General features: G+C 42.6%; 2 protein-coding genes and 3 long non-coding RNA genes across 10 annotated transcripts in view; 3 read left to right on the top strand and 2 right to left on the bottom strand.

Moving 5' to 3' along the window:
- LOC143340517 (uncharacterized) overlaps positions 1–992 on the top strand; it is a 3004-nt gene extending 2012 nt beyond the window's left edge. For both annotated transcript variants that reach the window (XR_013079457.1, XR_013079456.1), the window contains exon 5: positions 858–992. This is a non-coding gene — a long non-coding RNA (uncharacterized LOC143340517). The remainder of the gene's footprint in view (positions 1–857) is intronic.
- The window catches only part of LOC143340512 (high-affinity choline transporter 1), a 17467-nt gene extending 7843 nt beyond the window's left edge, over positions 1–9624 (bottom strand). Inside the window, exons 1-7 of one of the 5 annotated variants that reach the window (XM_076762569.1) lie at positions 9281–9624; positions 6473–6549; positions 4614–4832; positions 2222–2329; positions 1384–1612; positions 943–1171; positions 466–703 (exon numbers count right to left, since the gene is read on the bottom strand). In XM_076762569.1, the coding sequence (XP_076618684.1) occupies positions 466–703; positions 943–1171; positions 1384–1612; positions 2222–2329; positions 4614–4785 (976 nt within the window). In that variant the 5' untranslated portion in view covers positions 4786–4832; positions 6473–6549; positions 9281–9624. Of the gene's footprint in view, positions 1–465; positions 704–942; positions 1172–1383; positions 1613–2221; positions 2330–4613; positions 4833–6472; positions 7279–9280 lie in introns of those variants that run through there. The other 4 variants (XM_076762568.1, XM_076762565.1, XM_076762570.1 and 1 more) reach the window with 4 other exon arrangements.
- Positions 5348–6478, top strand: LOC143340518 (uncharacterized). The gene is made up of 3 exons (XR_013079458.1): positions 5348–6007; positions 6090–6198; positions 6243–6478. It is a non-coding gene; the product is annotated as an uncharacterized LOC143340518 (long non-coding RNA).
- On the top strand, positions 7280–20360 carry LOC143340516 (uncharacterized). Its single transcript, XR_013079455.1, has 6 exons — positions 7280–8236; positions 11777–12719; positions 17342–17522; positions 17890–18046; positions 18419–18759; positions 18889–20360. It is a non-coding gene; the product is annotated as an uncharacterized LOC143340516 (long non-coding RNA).
- Positions 15492–19942, bottom strand: LOC143340515 (caspase-1). The gene is made up of 6 exons (XM_076762578.1): positions 19839–19942; positions 18201–18340; positions 17380–17624; positions 17089–17267; positions 16675–16813; positions 15492–16468 (listed from the first exon to the last, which is right to left on the bottom strand). Exons 1-6 carry the CDS (start codon positions 19866–19868, stop codon positions 16233–16235), a joined length of 969 nt encoding a protein of 322 aa, XP_076618693.1. The 5' UTR covers positions 19869–19942; the 3' UTR covers positions 15492–16232.

Genomic DNA, 20360 nt, shown 5'->3' with positions numbered 1-20360 from the left:
AAAACAATCAACTTATACACAAAATGCTAAATGCTGGGTGTCACGGGTCACTAAGAATTCTGCGTTCGTTCGTAGGGCTCATTCACTCTTTTCCACGCGCATATGCGTCTCGAGCTTTACTCTTTACAGTCACTCGACCTGGTTTTTCAAACAATCTAAAATACGAGGTGCGGTGTAATTCATGGTAGAACGCGGAAAGAGGATGATTGTTCGTGACGGAATGCGCTGAATTACTTTTATAATCGCGATGGAATACTCTTTGCGGAGAACCATAGTGACGCCTACGCGAATACGCGCACCGGGACGTAACAATGTTAAACAATTATTCTTATTTGTTGAGCCGGAAAATAAGTAAATAACAAGGATTGATATAAGAGGAGAATGTATACATATAACTAACAAATGTATATCGTTACGTAAAAATATTTTAATTGTGAACCGAGCCATTTCACGGATGTAACTCACCCACAAATGAGACCCATTGAGGTGTCAGATATCGAAGAACCATCGGTAACGCCGCGTTTCCATCGTTCACCAGCAAACTCATGTTAAATCCTTCGATCAACGACCAGTCCGTAGCACGGGCCACCACGCCAATTAACGCTGACGGGAAAGCAAGGATCATGCATCCGAACATCGATGCTATTGAGAGCGTCGTGGCGACCGACGTGCTCCGCATGCTTAAGATTCGTTGAAAATAGCTCTGAAAACAACATGTAGCGATAAATAAATAACGGCTCTTGCGAATAACATTTTCGCGTATTGTTCAAAACGATTATTTTTTGAATAATTTATTTGAAACTGTACTATTCTAATTGAACGATGATTATAAATACACTGACGATAATTTTTTTCAGGCGTGCAATTTAAAAACAAGGAACAATTGCGATGGCATCCAGTATACATTGTGCAACACTGAAATCATCCATCAATGTTCGATACCTGCCAAGAGATTCCACCGAATACCAGCAACAGCATTCCATCCACCCATTCGCCCAGGTCTTCGTTCCTTATTTCCCCTAACCATTCGCCCGGTGCTAAATTCTTCTCGAAGGAAACCGCAGGATGCAGAAGAGAGAACGGAGCAGCCACCCCTAAGCCGATTACGATGCAGGCCAACTGCAAAGCATCCGTGCACGCGACTGAATATAATCCACCGAACATAGTGTACCTGCAATTGAGGCGACACTGAACCATTCGCCTTGGGATTTGGAACCAAATTGTACGTACATGCTATACGGTATTATAGAAAATGGAGGAAAAAATTAGTTTTCGCGACATATCGTTCAACGTCGATTATGCAGGCTTTGACTACTCGAATAATTCGTAAACGTTCGAAAGTTGGTCCAAGCACGAATCTAAAATTGCTCGATATGTACTCACACGCCCGCCAATAGCGCGGACGCACAGACGCTGACGTTCGGATCGACGCCGGCGACGACGGCCAACGAGCTGCCCAGGGCCCTCAAAATGGCCGCACACCAAAACAGATCGCCGCAGAGCGTCGGAAGAAACAGCAAGCCGCCTACACCGGCGCCGTATCTTTCTTGAAACGGATCCAACATGGTCACGTGCTCGGCCTTCCTCATTGGTCGTACGAACAGTACAGCACCTGCGATTTACGTTTAAAATCGTTGCTAAAGGGATGACCTTTCGACACACCGAACCCTTTAATTGCCACGCTCTCATGGAGAAATTATTCGAATGAAAATATCCAACGTAACGCAAACGACAATAATCAGGTCGTAAAACAGCCTTCCGTTGATAATTATACAGAGTTTTCCGTTCTTAGTAATATCTCGTGAAACAATAACTTAGACGGTACCGTGAATCGTCCCCTCGACTTGACCTAATCCTATTATTCTTGGCTGTCGGTCCTAGACACTGCGTCAGCGTCAGCTGCTTCCAGACGCGGCACGAGAGCAATTTCGATCGATTTCGTTCGATCGTATCGCGGTAGCTGCCTTTAGAGAAACATTGTTCGCGTATTTAGATACGCGCTCGTTAGAAAAATAAAGGAAAGACCTTCGTCGAGGTCTGGAAGGACGGGATAAATTTACCTAGCGCGTCGGATTGTCCTCGGCCTTGATAATTTCAACGCGTCCGTGTCTTGATCGATTTATCATCATCATCCCCTTTGCACCCTCCAGGTGCGTGGCAGTTAAAGGGTTAAGGTTACACTAGACGCTAATGCGTGTTCGAAGGTCTACCGATGGCGTACCGAACAGCAGGCTGAGGCTGTAACCGAAGGGCACTTGACACCAGGCCAATCCTCTTGTGAACATGACTTCCGCGGTCCCGTTCACGTAGGCGCCGCCTACCCACGTGGCTTCGCATGAAAAGCACGGTGTTTTTTCGATTAGTGCTTCGATCAAGCGAGACGATCGCTCTTTCGAGGGAAAATGTTACGTACGGGTCGAGACCGGTGATCTGGAAACGCTTCGTGAATTACCAGTGGACAAAGGTCGAACAGCCGATGGCTGGGACAGTGTATTGGGAAAAACATTGAGCTTCTTCTTTTTTTTTTTTTATGGGTCATATAACGGATCTTTCAATCTTCGTCAACGACGATTTTGATCCGCAATTTAAACTGCAGATTATTTATACGTATCTCTGTCCATCTAGACAGCGTCGTTACGTCCTGGCCATTGGTTGTTTGGCCGGGCATCGGTGCGTGGTCGCGTAGTTAGTTGCGGGACGTACAAAGAAAAAACTATGTATATAAAAAGAGAAAAGGGAAAATGGGACACGATAACGATCACGGTTCTTATCGTCCCCGGGCGAAAAGCGTATCTCTAGGCGTGTCGCGGCAAAGCTTGTTTCGTGGCACGAAACTGCTCCGACGACCCGTGGATTTTTTTCCAACCGCGGGCGTCTCTAATGCTGACCGAGCGTCGCGGGTAACGCGAGTAAACGGCGAAACGCGTGCTCCGCGAACCCTTCCATCGTGGGTGGAGCTTTCGCCATTCAGAGTCGAGAGCGGAGAGACGCGGAGACGAGCGTCCCGGAGAATAGAGATAATTATGCCTCGGTAGCGTATTTTCCGTGCCGCGTTTTCACCGCCACCGTTAGGGAGGGGGGCAGAGACTGGGGCGTCCATTAAGGTAATGGAGGGACGCAGAAAATGATTTTCACCGCAGAAATGGGGCACGGTTGAATCGTAAGACGAATCGTTGGGTGACGCCGCGGACGGGCATGTCCGACAGAATGAAAGCGCGTAAGCGAAAGGAATAAACGGGACAAAAGGATGACGAACTATGAATAAACGTCCGATGCGAGGGAACGGCCGACCGAGAAATGCAATTGACGCGGCGAGAAAGCGGGATTTCCCCGGTGTCCTACTGCCTACTGGTTCGCCGATAAAAAAAAAAAAACAGAAAAAAGCGACGCGCGAGCAAAAGGGGCTGAAAGAAGAGAAGGCGTCCTGGCGGATTTTCCTCGTTAAGTTGAAACGTTCCCCGTCGAATTCGACAATCGTTCGCACGGTTAACGTAATTGCGAGATTCACGGGTTACCCGTTCCGCCGGTTTCGTCTCCGAAGCAGCGCCGATCGCTTCGCCGAGGATGGGACGATCCGGGAATTGCGTTATTGTACATCGAGAGGGTATCTGTGACGAGAATTTTTTTTGTTACGTCGATCGAGACGGAGATCTCAGTATCGGAGATGGGGTGGAAATGTTTTGGAAAATACTTGCCAAAGGGCACAGTTGGCGGGGGTCGGGGAGCCTCGAGAAATTATTCTATCGTGTCATAAGTAATTGCCCGGTTCTTTGAAAGAGTTACGAAACAACTTGAAACGACTTGGTGATTTAAAAATCACGCTTCAACGATCCTCGTTATGTAGATCCGCAATGAGAACATTTGTTGTTTCAATAGGATTGGTAGGATTTCAGAACGATAATCTCATAATCCTGGCTGGGAATATTTGCGTTGAATCGAGTTCCTCTTTGCATGGATTAGTAGACTTATAGTTTCGGAAAGAATAATTAGATTCTGGAATCAAATTCTGATAATCCTAGCTAGAGTAGATCTATTTTAAACTCGACCCTCTCCTAATAACTGGAATATCTGAACTATACATTATATAGTATATAGACTTATAATCGAAACTATTTCCATGGAACTTGATTTGATAAACGACGCGATTTAAACACTGATCTAGCAATGGCAGGAAATGTGTTTATAAAATGAAAAATATGCAATATTTTCAGTGGTCATATCAGAACACTTTTTTATATGTGGGACAACGTAAAGACTCGACTTATGCAAAAAGAAAATGCATAGCTCAATTTAAAAAACAAGTGGAAGCGCATATTGCATTTGCATAAAATGCAAATATAGTATAACGAGGAACGTCCGTCAAGCATACATCCCCAATTTTGTGGAACGCTCGTAAATAAGGCGAAAAATAAATTTTGGAAAATTTCAGGGATCAACGATTAAACTGATTCTATTAATTAGTTTCTCTTGTTCAAGTTTTTCTCGCGTTAATTTAAAAAACGAAAGATTTTACCCGAAGCTGATGTTTCTTTCTGGCCGCAATACGCTCCGTGTTTAACGTTCTAAATGAAAAATGTCCCGAGCAAAGGGGTAAAAGGCGTTTCTTTGCTTACCAATTAGGGTGAAAACACCAAGAAGCGGGCCGAGGCCACGATTCGCTAGCATCATGGCATCCTGGCCTTGTTGAGTTTTCTTCTCCTTGATGACGGCCGCCCATATGCCGACACCCAGCACAGCCACGTAAAACACGATCACGCCAACTATACCTAACACGTACACCCCCATCTTTGCGCCTTTACTTTTGTCCTCTTCTGGGATAATCGTGTGCTCCCCTGCAATTAAATCGCTTCGAACGTTATCCGTAATCTTTGTGTTTCGTATCGCATGCACGCTTGCAATTGCCCTTTGCCACATAAACGATTCAACTAGTATAATCGAAAGTGGTATAATAAGTGGTAAAATGTTTTGACGAAGTTTGCTCGTACGTCAAACGATTAAATAAGTATTAAAATATATCTAATTTCATAAGGGAAAACTATAAAAAAAATTCTCAAGTTGTTGGCCAAGAAGATTCATTAACTAACAGGGTGGGGACGAACGACTGCTAATTGCATGCGTGTTTTGAAGCGTGCAAAGCTGGGGTGCGAGCATCTCTTCGTTCACAAAGACCCATTCAACGCTGGAATCTGTCCGACACTAATTTTCCGGCCCTCTTAATCAGTATCGACAGAACAATCCTGACACTCTTGATTGTTCTCCCTTTCAAGCCTCTTGTAGCGCGGAAATGACGATTCGTTCTTGGTTACTTATCAACGAACCGATTTCAGACTTTGACACTTATGACGACGACAAAAGAGTTTGCAAAAATCGAAGAAAAACGAAATTTAACGAAGAATTAAGTCAATAAAATCAACCGTAGTATCGTCTACTTGTACTTGATAAATTTTTCTTCAGCAATCTGTACCGCGTTTCTTCCTTTATGTAAATAAATATGCGTAACAGGTATACCATATAGAAATGGGAAATAATAATGTTGAATTGACTGGGAGGGAGATATAATAATAGAGAGACAAGACAGGAGAGGAGGCTTGAAACTTAATAGTATGGAAGGTACGGAACCACATTCATGGTATATTCATTAAACTGTTCTGATAGATATCTTGATTGTTCAACGATCACCGTATTTCATTTTCTACTAATATTATATTGTTAATAATATTCTACGGCAATGGATTCGTCTTTGATATTCGTTAAAAAGTCCAACTTGAATTATTCGATACGGAAACTCGAATCTTCTCTATCGACGAGCAAGAATAAATGCCAAGTATTGAAAGAAATATATTCTACGGGGCGTATCGAAGTTTAACTTGCTCTGATTTTACTTTTCACAGACTTCTGGATATCTTGAATAGGGTTGGTAATAGCCCCCGGTGCTGGATAAAATACAAGAACTCAAGATTCGTCGATAAAATCATCTTATCTTGTTCGTTGAAAGGAAATAATATTGGTATGCTTCAAGAACCTATATTTTAACGTGAAAGATAGTTTACAGATTTAACAGACTTTTAAAAACACAATTTAATTTTCAGAATGGTGAATGCAATCCGGGAAAGGGTTGATTTGGTATGGAAAAAGCTGTGTAAGCGCGTTATTGTATCGCTAGTTGGCCGATTTTCGCGATCGTCGGTGGCGCTTTAGGTATTGATCGTATGGAAGAACTGTATCCAATAAAATTCGCACAGTTTGGTTATCGTTTTCAGTGGAAGGTTCGCGGAAAGCAAGCAACCGGGCAGTCAGGCATGGAGGCAGACACGTAGCAAAAGTTAAAGCTCGGTAAACTCGTCGGGCAAACGGTGGAAGAGAGCTAATCGACCGCGGTGGCAATTGCAGCGTGGATTAAAATTCAAGTGTGGCCCAGATATCGGACACGTTGGGTCGTCGGGTCATGACCCGGCCGGGACGGTGTACTCACATAAAGTTCAGCCGATCCTCTGCACTCCTCTCGCACGGCATTATTAATTCGTATCGGGGCTGCTCTTTTTCGGGTATCTGAAAACCGTACGCGAGAACGGAGAAAATTGAGAAAACCACGCGTCGGTGTTGTTCCAGTTCGCGTGACCGAGAGTAGCACGGCTGGCTCTCGATGCACTCGATTTAATCGAAAGACGAAACACGTACACGCGTCAACATTTTCTTTTTTTTCCATTACAGTTCGATATTTCCGTTCCATTTCGTGCAGCAAAGCCTTCCGTCGCCCACTGCAACGGGCAAAAGCAACCAACCGAACTCCATGTTTTAGAAATCCTTATATCTTGAAACACTATTCATTTTAAATCAATTTATGGGGCTTGAATACAAATTATTTAAATGGATAAAACTGTTACAATCAAGTAAACGAAAGCACGAATCCGCGTAGTTCGAGGCTTCCTTCGTTTGTATATTTATTAGAAAATAATTTCTCGCCACGGCAACGTTTACATTTCGTTGGTAATGAGTTCTTCTATTAGCGATGAAAAATTTAGTTATTCGATTAAATACCGGTTAAATTGAATCTGAATTCGATTTCACGGGGCGGGTTCGATTCTTTTTCTTTTTCTACTTCGGCTCTTCCGCACCCCTCTCTCCTTTTCCAACCCTTTTCGCGAACCAATTAAAACAAGTATATCCGGTAATTTACATATTCTACTTAATCAGAAACATCGCATTAGAGCTTTCGAAATACCTAAAACGAGCAATCAATAAATTTACATTCGATGCAACCAATCGGCGGAGGATGCGCGTTTTTCCCCATTGGTTGACGGAAGGAAAATTAAAAAATAATGCTTTTTCTCTAATATTCGTACCCTCGCAATTATTGTGTTCGGACGATCAATGCTTTTTAACACGTTGTGAAAGATTTAATAGGGTAAAGAGTAATTATCTGGTGAACGGGGTAAGCTAGATAAATTCGAAACGATCGCAGCTACTAATTTCGTAGGAACGTAATGCTAAATAAATATTAAGAGCGAGGCAAAAGTGACGAAATGAAAAATTCTGAAGCGCCGCGGTTACCCTTAATGAGTACGCGAATCGGTCCCATCGCCGATCCGAGAACAGAGGGTGTCGTTCGTTACCCGAAATTGCTTACTAATTACGTATAACGAAAAATAATTAACGAGCGAAAACGAGCCCGGGCTCGAGAATAAATAGTCCGGGTAGCGGGCTCGTTACGAATTTGTTCTTTTTTTTTTGTCGAAAAACGCGAATGAATCGGTACGGATGAAAAGCGTTTACAGAGTCTGCAACCCGCCGCGCCGCGGAGCGGGTTCTGAAGAGATCGGGCAGAATAAAGAAACGAGACGCCGAAGAAATACACGAGAGCCGGAGGTTTAAACGACTCGACCGGGGTTAGAAGTTTAAGGACTTGTCGGGGCTGCTTTCTCGCCGGGAAATTCGTTGCTCAATTACTTAAATATTTTCAGGTCGAGATATCCCTGATCACGGATGTTGTTACCGCGAAGTGACGAGAATAAAGGCCACGAAGAGGGGGAAGAGACCGAATCAAGGGAGAGATTGTTTATGGCACCGTGGCATAGAATGCTCTTTAAGCTCGTGAAATGGTCGAGCGGTAATCGAGTCTCTTGAAACAACCAACGCTCCAGAGATAAAAGCCGAAGGCTAAGAGAGCTATCATTTTCTAGACAGATGTTTGCGACATTATATCGGAATTGGATTATTCCTTCAACGTGCATTTAAGGTATACGGTATAGAACGAAAGTTTAAGACTATCCTTTTATTTTCGTTAATGAATTTTCAATTATAATTTGTTTCAATTGTAACGTGTGAGTTACAGTCACACGTGTCGTTGTTCAAATATTTTCTCTGCCATTTCTTTCCGCTTTCAACCAGAGAAAGGATACACAACCCACCCCAAATGCGTGACTCACCCTTCGTACCTTCGTTGATCCTATCCTTAACGCATTCTGTACTCAGCGTGCATCGCATCGACAGAATGGACATTTCAACGAAACGGAAATTATCGATTGCGCTAAATGTAGTTCGACAGCAGACCTAGCCAATTTTCAAATACCGTTACCTAAAACATTATTTGAAAAAGGCACGCGTTTGCCTTCCGAACAAAATATTATTAGGATCTAGATAATAGATCCTAGGATGTCCTTTTACCAAACTTTTTATATCAAAGAAAGTTTTCTATCGTCATAGATATAGTATAATCAAAGTAAAACTTTCAAACACAATAATAACCACGTTTCAATTTATTCCTCGCAGGACCAACGATCTCTGACGTTCTTTCTAAATATTAGAACATTGGATCAATCAAAAATATTAAATATCATTAACTGGTAAAGACCAGGGGCACGTTTGCGCTCCCGAAATTTGTAATCAGAGCTCCGGAGCCATTTTCTAGAGCAATTACTCGTTCAGTTTAAATTCATCACAAAGTAAAATTGGTTGAATTATTCGTTCGAATAACAAACTATTCAATAACTCATACATATTCGATTCTAACATCGATTACCGGCCACGATATGCACACGATGCTAATTCGAACAAAAGGAACGCTTCGTGGAGTACATAATTTCGCAAATGAAAAATTTTCCCAGCTCTGTACGACAGGCATACCCCATTCCGTAGGGTCTCGTGCACCGTTGTTAACGTCCCCAAAACAAACATATCCAACGGAAGATATTCAAGACCGAGCTCGATCCTACGGAGCCAACAGAGACCGTCCCCGATTCACCCTCCGATCGAGGGAAGGAAGAAACGTAACGATGGCGACTTACCCCGGAACACGCCTCTCACGCGAGAATCCCCATGCTAGCCTCGACTCGATTCCCGACAGGAACTCGAGGAACGAAATCCTAGGAGGTGGATGTTTCTCGCCGGGAAGAGGACACGACGGGCGAACGCTGGCAAAGAGGAAATCGTCGCCTCTGACGGCACGCGGATGCTTTTAACGGCGACCGTACGCGAACAGACGGCGGCGTCGGGAGGGAGCCAAGCGTACGACTGAATCTACTCCAGACTCAGCATCCCGTACGGCTGACACGATCTGCGCGCTGGACCCGCCACCTTGCCAGGGGGTCGTGCCGCAGAGGGAGAGAGATAAAGATAGAAGCTGTCGAGGAGGGTAACGTTCAGCGGAGGAACGGGACGAGGAAGACCAACGACTCGCGATATAGACAAACCGAGGAAAATTATAGACCAAAACACCTACTCTTTTCCAACAAAACGATACCGCATGCTCGGCTATATTTTATTTGATTATCATCATTTTAATGAAATACCAAATAAGTTTTATAGCGACGATATAATTGTACGATATGTTCGAAATATTGTTTCAAGTTGTAGCGATTTTACCTTAAATTCTGCAAAGAGACCAAGCATCGGATAAAACGAGAACAGAGAAAAGTTTGGAGAACTTGTGGTGTACAGACCATGAATAGAAACGAGAAAAAGCTTCGAACGGCGAAATGAAACGCGGTAGAGGTTGAAGAATTATACGGTGCAATGAAATAGAGAGACGCATAGATACAACGCGAGAATGGCGAAACAAAGGAAGAAGAATGGAGCGGTGGTTCTTAAGTTTTATTTTCAACCAACTACTCGCTACTGTGGGTAGCAAACGTTTTCAAACCTCTATAATTTGGTTACTTTTCAGAATCGAAGTAAACGAGTTTGCACTTATATTTTCGAAGCCTGTTCCCTGGAAGGAAACGAAATAAAAAAAGAAAATCGAGACCGAAAGATCCCGTTAAGAACCTGAACCCCGAAGCAACGATAGAAAGCGACGGTGGCGGATGGATCGAGGATAGAAGATCGTACGAGCAGAAGGGCGGGATAGAGGCGGTACGAATTAAGAGGGCCAGGTAGAACTGCAAACACAGAGCGATACGACAAAGGGAAAGATCAAGGGAAACTGCGACAGAGGAGAGCCGTGTTTAAACAGAGAAGAAGCTACGAGAGAACGCGGAATAGAAGCGACGACGGGAGGTCTAGGAGCGCGAACGGGACGGAGACGGAGAGCATTGTGTGTGTAGAAAGAAGCGGGGTGATCGCGAGTTGAACGAGGGGTTGGAAACCAAAGGACAGAGACACCGAGGGAGCCTGACGAAGCGGAGGGATAGAGAAACCGCGCGCAGAAACAGGAAGAGGAACTACTAGGAACAGCGGGGTAAAACGATAGTCGAAAGTTTAGGTAGAGGGAGAGAACGCTAGAGACAAAGCATGCCGGGATAGAGTCTAGCGAGAGCAAAGAGAAAACTGGAGAGATTCTAGGAAGTGGGGGTGGATGTTGAATCGAAGCAAGACGGAGACGAAAGTAGGAACAGGCTGCTGGTTGGGACAGAGACAGGCTGAACGGAGGAAAACAGAGATACTGGGCTAGGGGTAGCACAGAGAGGGTGAAAGAGGGTCGAACGCGGAGAAAGATAAAAGGAAGACCGGGGGAGGTTACGATGATGCAAATAGAGAAGGGTCGTACGTTGCGATAAAGAGAGGGGGGGAGAGAGAGAGAGAGAGGGCCCGAAGGGACGCGTGCACGCATCGACGAACAAGTGGTAGGATGAAAGTAGCCAGACCAGGCTTGAACGGATTTTAGAACGAGGCTAGCACCTCGCTGAGCGAAAACTGCAGCGAGGAGAGTGGAGAAAGCGCAACGACCGCGTGCAGACAACACAGTGTGCTAAAACGCCTGAAAGACGGACAAACCGCTAGTAATATACGAGGGATCCATCGGTAAATGCCGTTTCAAATAGTCAGTTTCAAACTAAAATACCGATGGGTCTACTAGCAAACATAGGTCGAAACCGCTATTATACCCCTGTCCTTTTTCTTCGCTCGAATTTCGAAATACATTTTGTTATCACAATAACTTCGGATTTCGTTATTTTTAAGGCGATTATAGAAAGAGGTGTATAATTCTCCAAAGCCTTACAAGACACATTGGTTGACCATAAAACTTCAATTTTTATGCGATGATCCATATCTGTATTTTTTCAATGACAAATTTAACTAGATTTGATCCCTCCAGGGCCTTAGATACCATGTTTTCATCCCCTAGATACCGGCCGTTGCAGATAAGAAAGACACGCTTGGAATATATTGTTCTTTCTCCCATGCGGCGTGCTATATTTAAATGATATCTCGTGTTAGACCGTTTCTCTTAAACATCCTCTCACCGGCGAACGAATGAAATTTATGTTCCATCGAACAGAACGATCGCCACATTCTCGTTGGTAATCCGTTACTCGTATAAAATGTTCAATCTCTTCAGGTTGGACCACGAGCCTCGATGGAACACGACGTTGACCCGTGCCGTGAGTCGAAGAAAGAGCCGTCGACGCGATACAGAACGGTAGAGCGGAGGGGTTGGACGGGGATTGAAGACGAGGAGGAAAGACAACTCGTGGCCAAGAAGCATCTCCGCTGTAAGACGGGGGGCATATGTACCTATGGCGGGCGCGCGCGCAAAGATTCGCTCGGCCCCAGAAACGGAGCCTCGTCGGAGTGTGTTGGCGCAAGGGCGCAGAGGGCACGAGGGTGAGAAAGCGAGGAGAGGAATTAAGCGGCGCGTTAGCGACGACCGGCTGGACGCCAGAGAAAAGAGAGGAAAGCGCGGAAAGGACGACGGAAGTCGAGGATACGAGATTAGAGAAGTAGAAAAAGACGTCGCGTACTCGGGACGAAAGGAGGAGAAACGGGAATACGAATACGCCTGAGAAGAGGATAGGGCGGGGAGAGGGTGGTTGAGGGATAGAGGACGACAACGACACGGGGTTAGACGTGAGATTTTTTTAGGGAAAGAGACGCGAAACGGACGAGGACCAGGAAGGCGGAGGGAGAAAGGGAGAGAGGGTAGGGGGTTGGCAGCGAGAGCACGGTGAAAATAGAGAGGGGGCAGATCCACGTGCGGGGGCAGTATTGATCTGTTCGCGCAAACTCCTAACTCCTGGGTACGCTCCACGGCCAGTAACGCCGACTCCCACTCTATTTCCACTTCCGCCCTCGCCGCGACCGTCGGCCCTATTCGCGGCTTCCCGAATACCCGTCGACGCTGAAAGTGCTCCACCGAGTTCGACTATGACCCTGGTCATCGTCCTCCGCAACCTACGCGAACCAACGCACACAGACCTCGGTGTTCCATTCGCCGCGTAAACCAGCGGTGGTTACGATGCCAAACAATCTCGCGCGAACCTGGGACTCTCTAGCGACGCTCGGTGACCAAATTTTTATTTATTGAACCTTGCTACATCCTTCATTTTTTCATATACCATTATCTTCCATCTCCAACGAACCGGAAGCAATTCCGTAATTGCACCTCGTATAAGGTTTCTAACGCATTTGGTCAAACTGTATCAGCATGTTGTATCGAAGCTGGGCAAAATTTATATACAATAGATAAAAATTTTAATCATGGAATGAAAGTTGAGTAATCCTTTTAGTCGTTACTCGTCGAATAGAGATTTGATTAATAAACAGATTTATTGTACGCGTCTGTCGAAAATTTATATATGTAGAAATACTCTTTCCACTGTAATGTTACAGCCGGATGCTTAGGAATTGAACGTGTCAGTATTAATGGATATATATCATTGGATTAGCTTTGTCGCTAGTAGTAGGGGTCATGGTACACGTAGGACATTTATAGTAATGATCTAGATCAGCCGTGGACGGAGCCTGTACCGCTATTTTGACCACCCATTTGGCTTGTAGCGATGCAATTCTATGGCAAGGGGATTTCATAGTGGTAGGAAATGGTGTTGTTAACAACATCCGTTTCAATGTTATTTTATAACCGTGAGAAAATCGAATCGTCCAAACAGCTGGAGACTAGTGTATGACCCAAACTAATTGCACTTCTCAAGACCACCAAAGAATTACCTTCTGCCATATCGTTTTTCACTTGTTAGCGACACTGTGTATTTTGATATAGTCGAGAACGATTTATGACTTGTCTGAATATTTGTACGAACGAAACCCGAAAACAATAGAATGTTTCGCGGGACGTGTTTGGAATACCGATTTACGAGAAAATGAAAGACACGCGACAACACCAGCTGGCGTTCTTCCGGATTCCGGCCGAAGAAACGTAACGCGAATGATAGATCGGACACGCTTTATTAGTCGCTCGCGGAGGAACGTAGAAACCTACATTGGGGATAAGTCTGCAAGGATATGTTTGTCAAGCGGCTTTGCAAACTCGATGGTGAATGCTCGGCTAGAATATTTGATTTTCTTAAGTTTAGGACCTCCAGAAAGGGGGAATCGTTTCGTAGAAGTTTTGATTTTAAATGGCTTATAGTGACTTATATAAATAAGAATTTTCCCTAACTCTGGTAGACTACGCCGATACAGTTTGATCAAAGGGGTTCATTAAAGATAGAAGATAAGGGTAGAGGAAAAAAGAGTCTTTTCGCTATTTTGTGCATAAAAGTATTCGGGGAAGATGTTCGAAAAATGAATACTTAATAAGGCGTATGCTTTTTTATTCAAAGAGATATTTAAACATTCTGCCATCCAATAACCGTCCCTGCATTTAAAATATCTCATCAAGTATTCACTTTCCGAACACCTTCCTTTAATGCTTTTATTCTCGAAACGGAGAGAAGAATCGATCTACTTGAAAAAAAATATACGATCCCATCTAAAAAACAAGAAATTGCAACTCCACTGCACAGTTTTATATGATTCAGTTGAGCAAAAACTAAAGCTGGTTGAAATTTATTAAACGTCGCCTCAACTTAACCGGAAATACATACGTATAAGAATTTCAAGCCACGACACAACTGCAAACTTCCAATCGGCGCAGAATGTGTGCAATAAATTAGTTGATGGAAAATTTTGTTTATAAGACCTTCGATGACCTAAATCGGCGCTTTGTTTTTGTCCCCGATAAGGGTGAAGCGAAGGAATTTTATAATGGATAAGGTCCAAGGTTCTGTCGCTTTTTACTCGTGCTCTAATTATTTTTATTATCGAGACAAAGTTTTTGAAAAGGTCAGGTTGTTAACACGTGGAATATCCGAGCAACATAATTTGTTTTGTACACCGGAACAAAAAATTACCAGTTGAAACCATATCTTGGTAAAATACCAGACAGCGTAATGGAATTACGCATTTTTATGGGATTTTCTGTTTAAAAAACCAATCAATTTCCATGTTAAAATATCCGTCGAGTACGAAACGAATGTCTAGCTAATCGCTGCAATTACCTTGCGTCTGCGTTTAACCAATTTTCATTGTCTACAAGGGGAACAATTTGAATCAGTTCGACGGTGATGATCGTTGTCTATTACGAGAATAGCCTTGTCTGGAAATACGATCTGGAGACGTCTGAGCACGACGCTGATCGAAGGAATCTCGAGTGAATTGTCTTGGTGCACTTACTTTTCTAGTCCATTTTAAATGATTTCCAAAGTCACAAATCTCATTTCTAAAACTTTTCTCTGTCTCTGGCCATACTATGTCATCCAAGTATCATCGAGTATGTTTCGATCTTGGTTCACGGTTTCCCGTGAAAGAGGATTTTTTTTTAGCCTAACAAGTAATTGGTGGCACGTCGCTATCGCTTGTTTAAAGTTAACGAGGAGTTCGGTGCCGAGAGCCAATTATACATATGTATACTGATGGAAGAACGAGCAGGAACAAGTAGTCGAGAGATTCACGGGAAATGTTACGCGAAACGAAGATCGGAAAAAAACGGAAGAGAGAACGGGAACAGAAGATAGGCATGAAATTGTAGATCAAGATGAAGTGGCACCGCCGGGATATTCCAGAGAAACGATGAAACGATCTTTAGAGAAACACTGAAGAGGAAAAGAAGTTTCGTCCATCGGTGTAGAAATATTCCGCGAGTTAAATAATTCCGGTCGCTGAGAACGCTTCGGAAGAACCCATCTACCGATCAAGATTCAACTTTACAAGTATCTTCCAACTTGCGAGATCATTTCCACGCATTTAAAACAAACTTCTGATGTCAGAAAAAATCATTTCATTTTATTTTTTCTTAAAAATGTTTATTTAATTAGTCTTTGATTTTCGATATTAAACTCTATCTTTCGTACGGTGCGACATTTTTACAATCACGATCGAATTTTGATAATAATTGAATTTCTGGGATGCTAAAATATCGCACTGTGCTTCTTTGTTTCGCAAGGCGCGCGCAATATTCGAAAACAAATGAAGACCGAAGGGAATCAAAATAACTGAAAACGGTAAATCGTCGTCGTTGTTAACAAAAACAAAAATAGTACAATTGTCGATAATAATATTATAAAAATTGTGCCGCGTTCTGCTTTTAAACGCTTCGTATGAAAATGAAACAAATAAACAAATAATATTAATTTAACGGAATATACACGCACAGTCGAATTACGATTATCCTAACAAATGTATAATAAATTAGCTATTAATAACGAGAGCCTGGATTATCTACTTAAAATAGCACGCGACAACGTGGGCCGATGCTGAGAAGATTGAGCTATCAATGCGTTTTCGTCCATTTATCACAATTAAACGACCCACGTGGCCAAAGATCGACACGAAGAAACGTTTGAGCGATCAAATTATTTTCTGCGCATTAAAGTACAGAACCTACGAATAATTGAGCACATAATTTGTTCGCTTCATTACGTCGTCGTTTGGTATCAGCAATTTGTATAAAATTAAAAAAAAAAAAAATAACGGAGATTTTAAAAGAATTACTTCATCGTACTGTCATTGAACGTTAATTATTTTTTTTTAGTGAAGAAGACCTCTCTGGTCAACGTGGAAGTCAAAGAAGGCATTTGCTTCTGATTGTTTTTGGCTGGATTGGTGTGAGTGGACGTGCAATCGTTAGCGACCGTACGCGCTGTTATCGTCAACATTTTCAGCAAATCGGTCGTCTCCCAATATTCCTGTATAACTTTGCACAAACACTGTATGTACCACGTGCCGTACTCCGCGTCTCGCCACGAAGAGAAACCTGAAAACACCGATAACGCAAACGTTATAAATTGTTCGTTACGAAAACGGCGCAAGTCCATTTATCTTTGCCTCTGATACGTAAAAAGTTTTGCATTTCGATCGACTGAAAAATATTTATAAACGTTAAATGACTCGTACGCATTCGACGTTCACCGATATGTAAATTTGTCAGTTTTTTAGCTTGTATACGACTGGTAACTTTACCTTCCACTGTACTGTAAGCGAAAAGAAAGTCCGCGTGCGTAGGGATTTTATAAGGTACGGTAGCGGCCGAATCTGTTTCCGATGTATTACCACTTGCATAAACCATTGTACCACCGTCGTATTTTGAGCCTCGACAAGCCTGCAAACGATCGGAACAATCATTTAACGTTAGATCTACCAAGAGATTCAAAACGGTTTCTTTTCTCATTTGTTGTAACGATTATCCATGATTTTCAGTACATTTATTTCTTAGAATATAACAGAATATAACAGAATATAAAAATTAAAATTTCCTCGGGTTTCGAGAGTTTCGAACGATAAAAATAAGAAAACGTTTCGAGGTTTCGAGCGTCCCCCGTCCGCGCTTTAAATATGACGTTTAATCGGGACAGCAAAGAAGAAATATTGATTTACCTGGATGAAGAAAAGCTTCGGTTTTCCAGCAAGCGAGGCACATTTATCCGTGGTGAATGGCGCCCAGAGTTTGACTAACGAGAAAGCATAGTCTCTCGCGTGTATCAGTCCGTTGGTCCTCCCGTGCGTTAGTATGAAGATGCAAATACAATCACTGTCGTTGTGATCGTCCTCGCTCACTACCATCGAAAGAAAAGAACGACAGAAAATTACTGTACTACAAAACAGATAATTTCAAATTTTTTTTTTTTAGAAGGAGAGACGCCTTCCAATGAATTTTAAAACGCTTACGTTCTATCATCTTCGTTTCGATGTCTTCGTAAGGAAGATTCGAATAGTCCATCACTGTGAAGCCCAGGTTGCTAAAGGTCTCCGTTATCGTTTCCACGTCGATCATAGATCCTTTTCGTGGCTGAAGCATTTCCGAATCGAAGGTATCGTGATTTAGTATTACGCATTTTCCACGCATCTTGTGATCCATTTTGTAGAAAATCGCGTCTCTGCTAACCGGTAACTTAACGATGATCGGCGACTTGCTACAATACAAAAAAAAAAATAAACATCGTAACATTGTTTCCGAGGACTTTAGAACAAAGCGTTTATTCGTAAATTTTTTATCTATAACGTTTCTTTCTTTTTTCGCGAGCATAACGTGCACAAACAAAAAAATAATAACACGTTACTCTTTCGCTAGCCGAGTTCAATTTCAGAGGAGTAAAATCAACCTTTGAAGATCGCGTTGTTTCCTTTTCGTTTCATTCTTTGTTAATTCGATCAAGAAACTGTTTGTTGTTTGGATAGTTTTCAAGATTCGCCGTGATCAATGAAGACAGGAAGATCGTTACCCGACGCCGATCAAACGGAATTGATCAATTGTCGTGCTCACGGTGGAACAAAGGCTTCGCGGAATACGTTTGATCCGTTCATTAATCTCTTCAGGCCTGCTGTACATTGTACTGTACGTTCAATAACGCCACTTACCGGACAACCCTATCTTATTACATCGATTAAATTAAACGTAAATTCTAACAAATAATTTTTATAATTCTGTTACTTTAAACTCGAACGACTTAAGTTTGTTTGTTGATTAACGATGCGAACGACGATTTTACCCTATAGCGTACTCTTTGTCATCGTCCTCCTCGTAGGTACCAGGCATGTAGATAACATCGGTGGAGTGCTTGCGTTTCGCCATCTTTGTAGCTTGTGATCTTGCTAAATAGGAAATAGACGAGCCCTGATTCGAAGAGCTCTAAAAGTAAAAAAGAATTTTCTGAAAAATCCAAGAATTAATTTATTCACTAATGACTAATGTTATCGTTTGTTTCAGAAATGTTATATCTGTGACTCGATCGACGCAACAGGAAAACGCATCTATTCTCACTGACCGTGACCCGATTTCCTACGATGCGGTGTAATCAGACGCTCAGTGTAATCTGTTGAGAATCATCGATCGTCGATGGATCATCAAAAATTGCGACCAGAATGACAACACCCGCGTTATCGGATAAACGGTGAACGAACGGCACGGCGTGTCAAATCAAATCGATAAAACTAGGTTTTCCCCGAGTTTATCATCGAACAATGAAAATCGAAACGACACGACGCGCAGCTAGACGAAATCAAAGATGGACAGAATTCTTATATGTGTAGAAGAAAATTTCGATCAAGGTATAAATGATAACGAAGGGTTTGTCCGTATTTCGACATCTTTGGTAGAGGTAGCGTTGATCGAACTTTGCTGTTTTCTTTATTCTATGATTCACCGACAGTTTTTCCTTTCTGTCGTTATCTTTCTAGGTCGTTTCCTTATCTTGATGAAACTGCTTTGTTTAACCGCGACGTGCATCCTGTATTCCCCCTCAGATTTTTCTTCGGGGATTCGCAAGTTTCTTGACAGCAACGTGGCCGATAACGGCGTAAGAAAACTCGGATGAAGTGGCGGCTTCCGGGGAATGTAGGTAGTTCTAAATCTAGAAGCTTCGGGTCGCGATAAGGAAGAATTAGATCACGAAAGAACAAAGGACGCTCATCTTACTCACGCTGATATCTTTGTCGATGATCGGAAAACACGGACGACTTTCAAACAACCACGAAACCACGGACAAAATGGACTTTAACTGCGGGAATACAATTTCAATATAAAATGTATAGAATACAAGGCGGGCACTAATTATTATTATATTATTATACGACTTATTTTCACAGAGTTACGATGGTCCAAATATTGGCAACGTTTAAGTCAAGTGTCCCAACACTTGTGACCGACAGTGTAAACCGAGTCGTTTGATTACATTAGAGTTTAATGACTTTACAAGCGACGAGACAATTTCCAACATGAAGGCTCTTCCTTTAGCTTGTACGAAAGAGCTCTTAATTCTCGATACCGACGCTCGAGAGTAAAACTGTCAAGTGAACACCGTGCATAATGATTAAGCGCACTACGCATCCTTTGCAAGAACGATCGAGTATAGTACGCGGAAAATATATAACTTTCTTAACAGATTGACGTCCGATCATCAGAGAGATCTCCCTCAGTGTGCCACGCAGAATTATGCATTTACAACACACACAACAAGCGTATTTATATTAATTGTAAAGGACCTAAAATCAAGTACAACTTTAACAAACACTAGATAGGAGCCAATTTACTCGAAATGTGAAACTTTTCTTTTCTAGCATAAGAGGAACAATATGTTCCCATTAATTGGACTACTTCGCACCAAACGCAACAGAAGGCAACGCGTTACCTGATTGTCCACTGCGTAAAAATTGTCCATAGTGTGGAACCATCGGTTCGAAATGTAGACTATAGTGGTCCGGGTTAAAGATAGTATAGAGAACAGAAGACCGATCATCGTATACACTCGGTTTTGCTAACTGATTCGGATATCTGGCGGTCGACTAAGGGGACACGAAACACACCGCAGTTTTATCAGTTATTATCGTGCCTCCGATATTTATCAGAACGCGTTGCCCAGAGAAGCATTTTCTGTTCGTAGCCTCAGTTAGGCATCATTTTTTAACGGAACCAGGATGTGATAAGCGAATAACGAGTCGAAAGTCGCTCCTTTTTTTACTTTTTTCTTCGAAACTGTCGCTTGTCCAATTACCGTGCGAATAGTGCAAGCATGTAAGATAATAATTTTGTAACAACCTGGAAAGGTGATAAGCTGATGGTATTAATTTAGGAGAGTAAAGGGGATACTGCATAATTTCCTAATTTAAGCCCTTAATTTTGTTTTCAATCATAAGACACGCATCTTAAAACA

This window comes from Colletes latitarsis, chromosome 3 (assembly GCF_051014445.1).
Source record: "Colletes latitarsis isolate SP2378_abdomen chromosome 3, iyColLati1, whole genome shotgun sequence".
Lineage (NCBI taxonomy): Eukaryota > Metazoa > Arthropoda > Insecta > Hymenoptera > Colletidae > Colletes > Colletes latitarsis.
The sequence above is the reverse complement of the archived record's forward strand: the minus strand, read 5'-3'. Positions and strand labels throughout refer to the sequence as shown.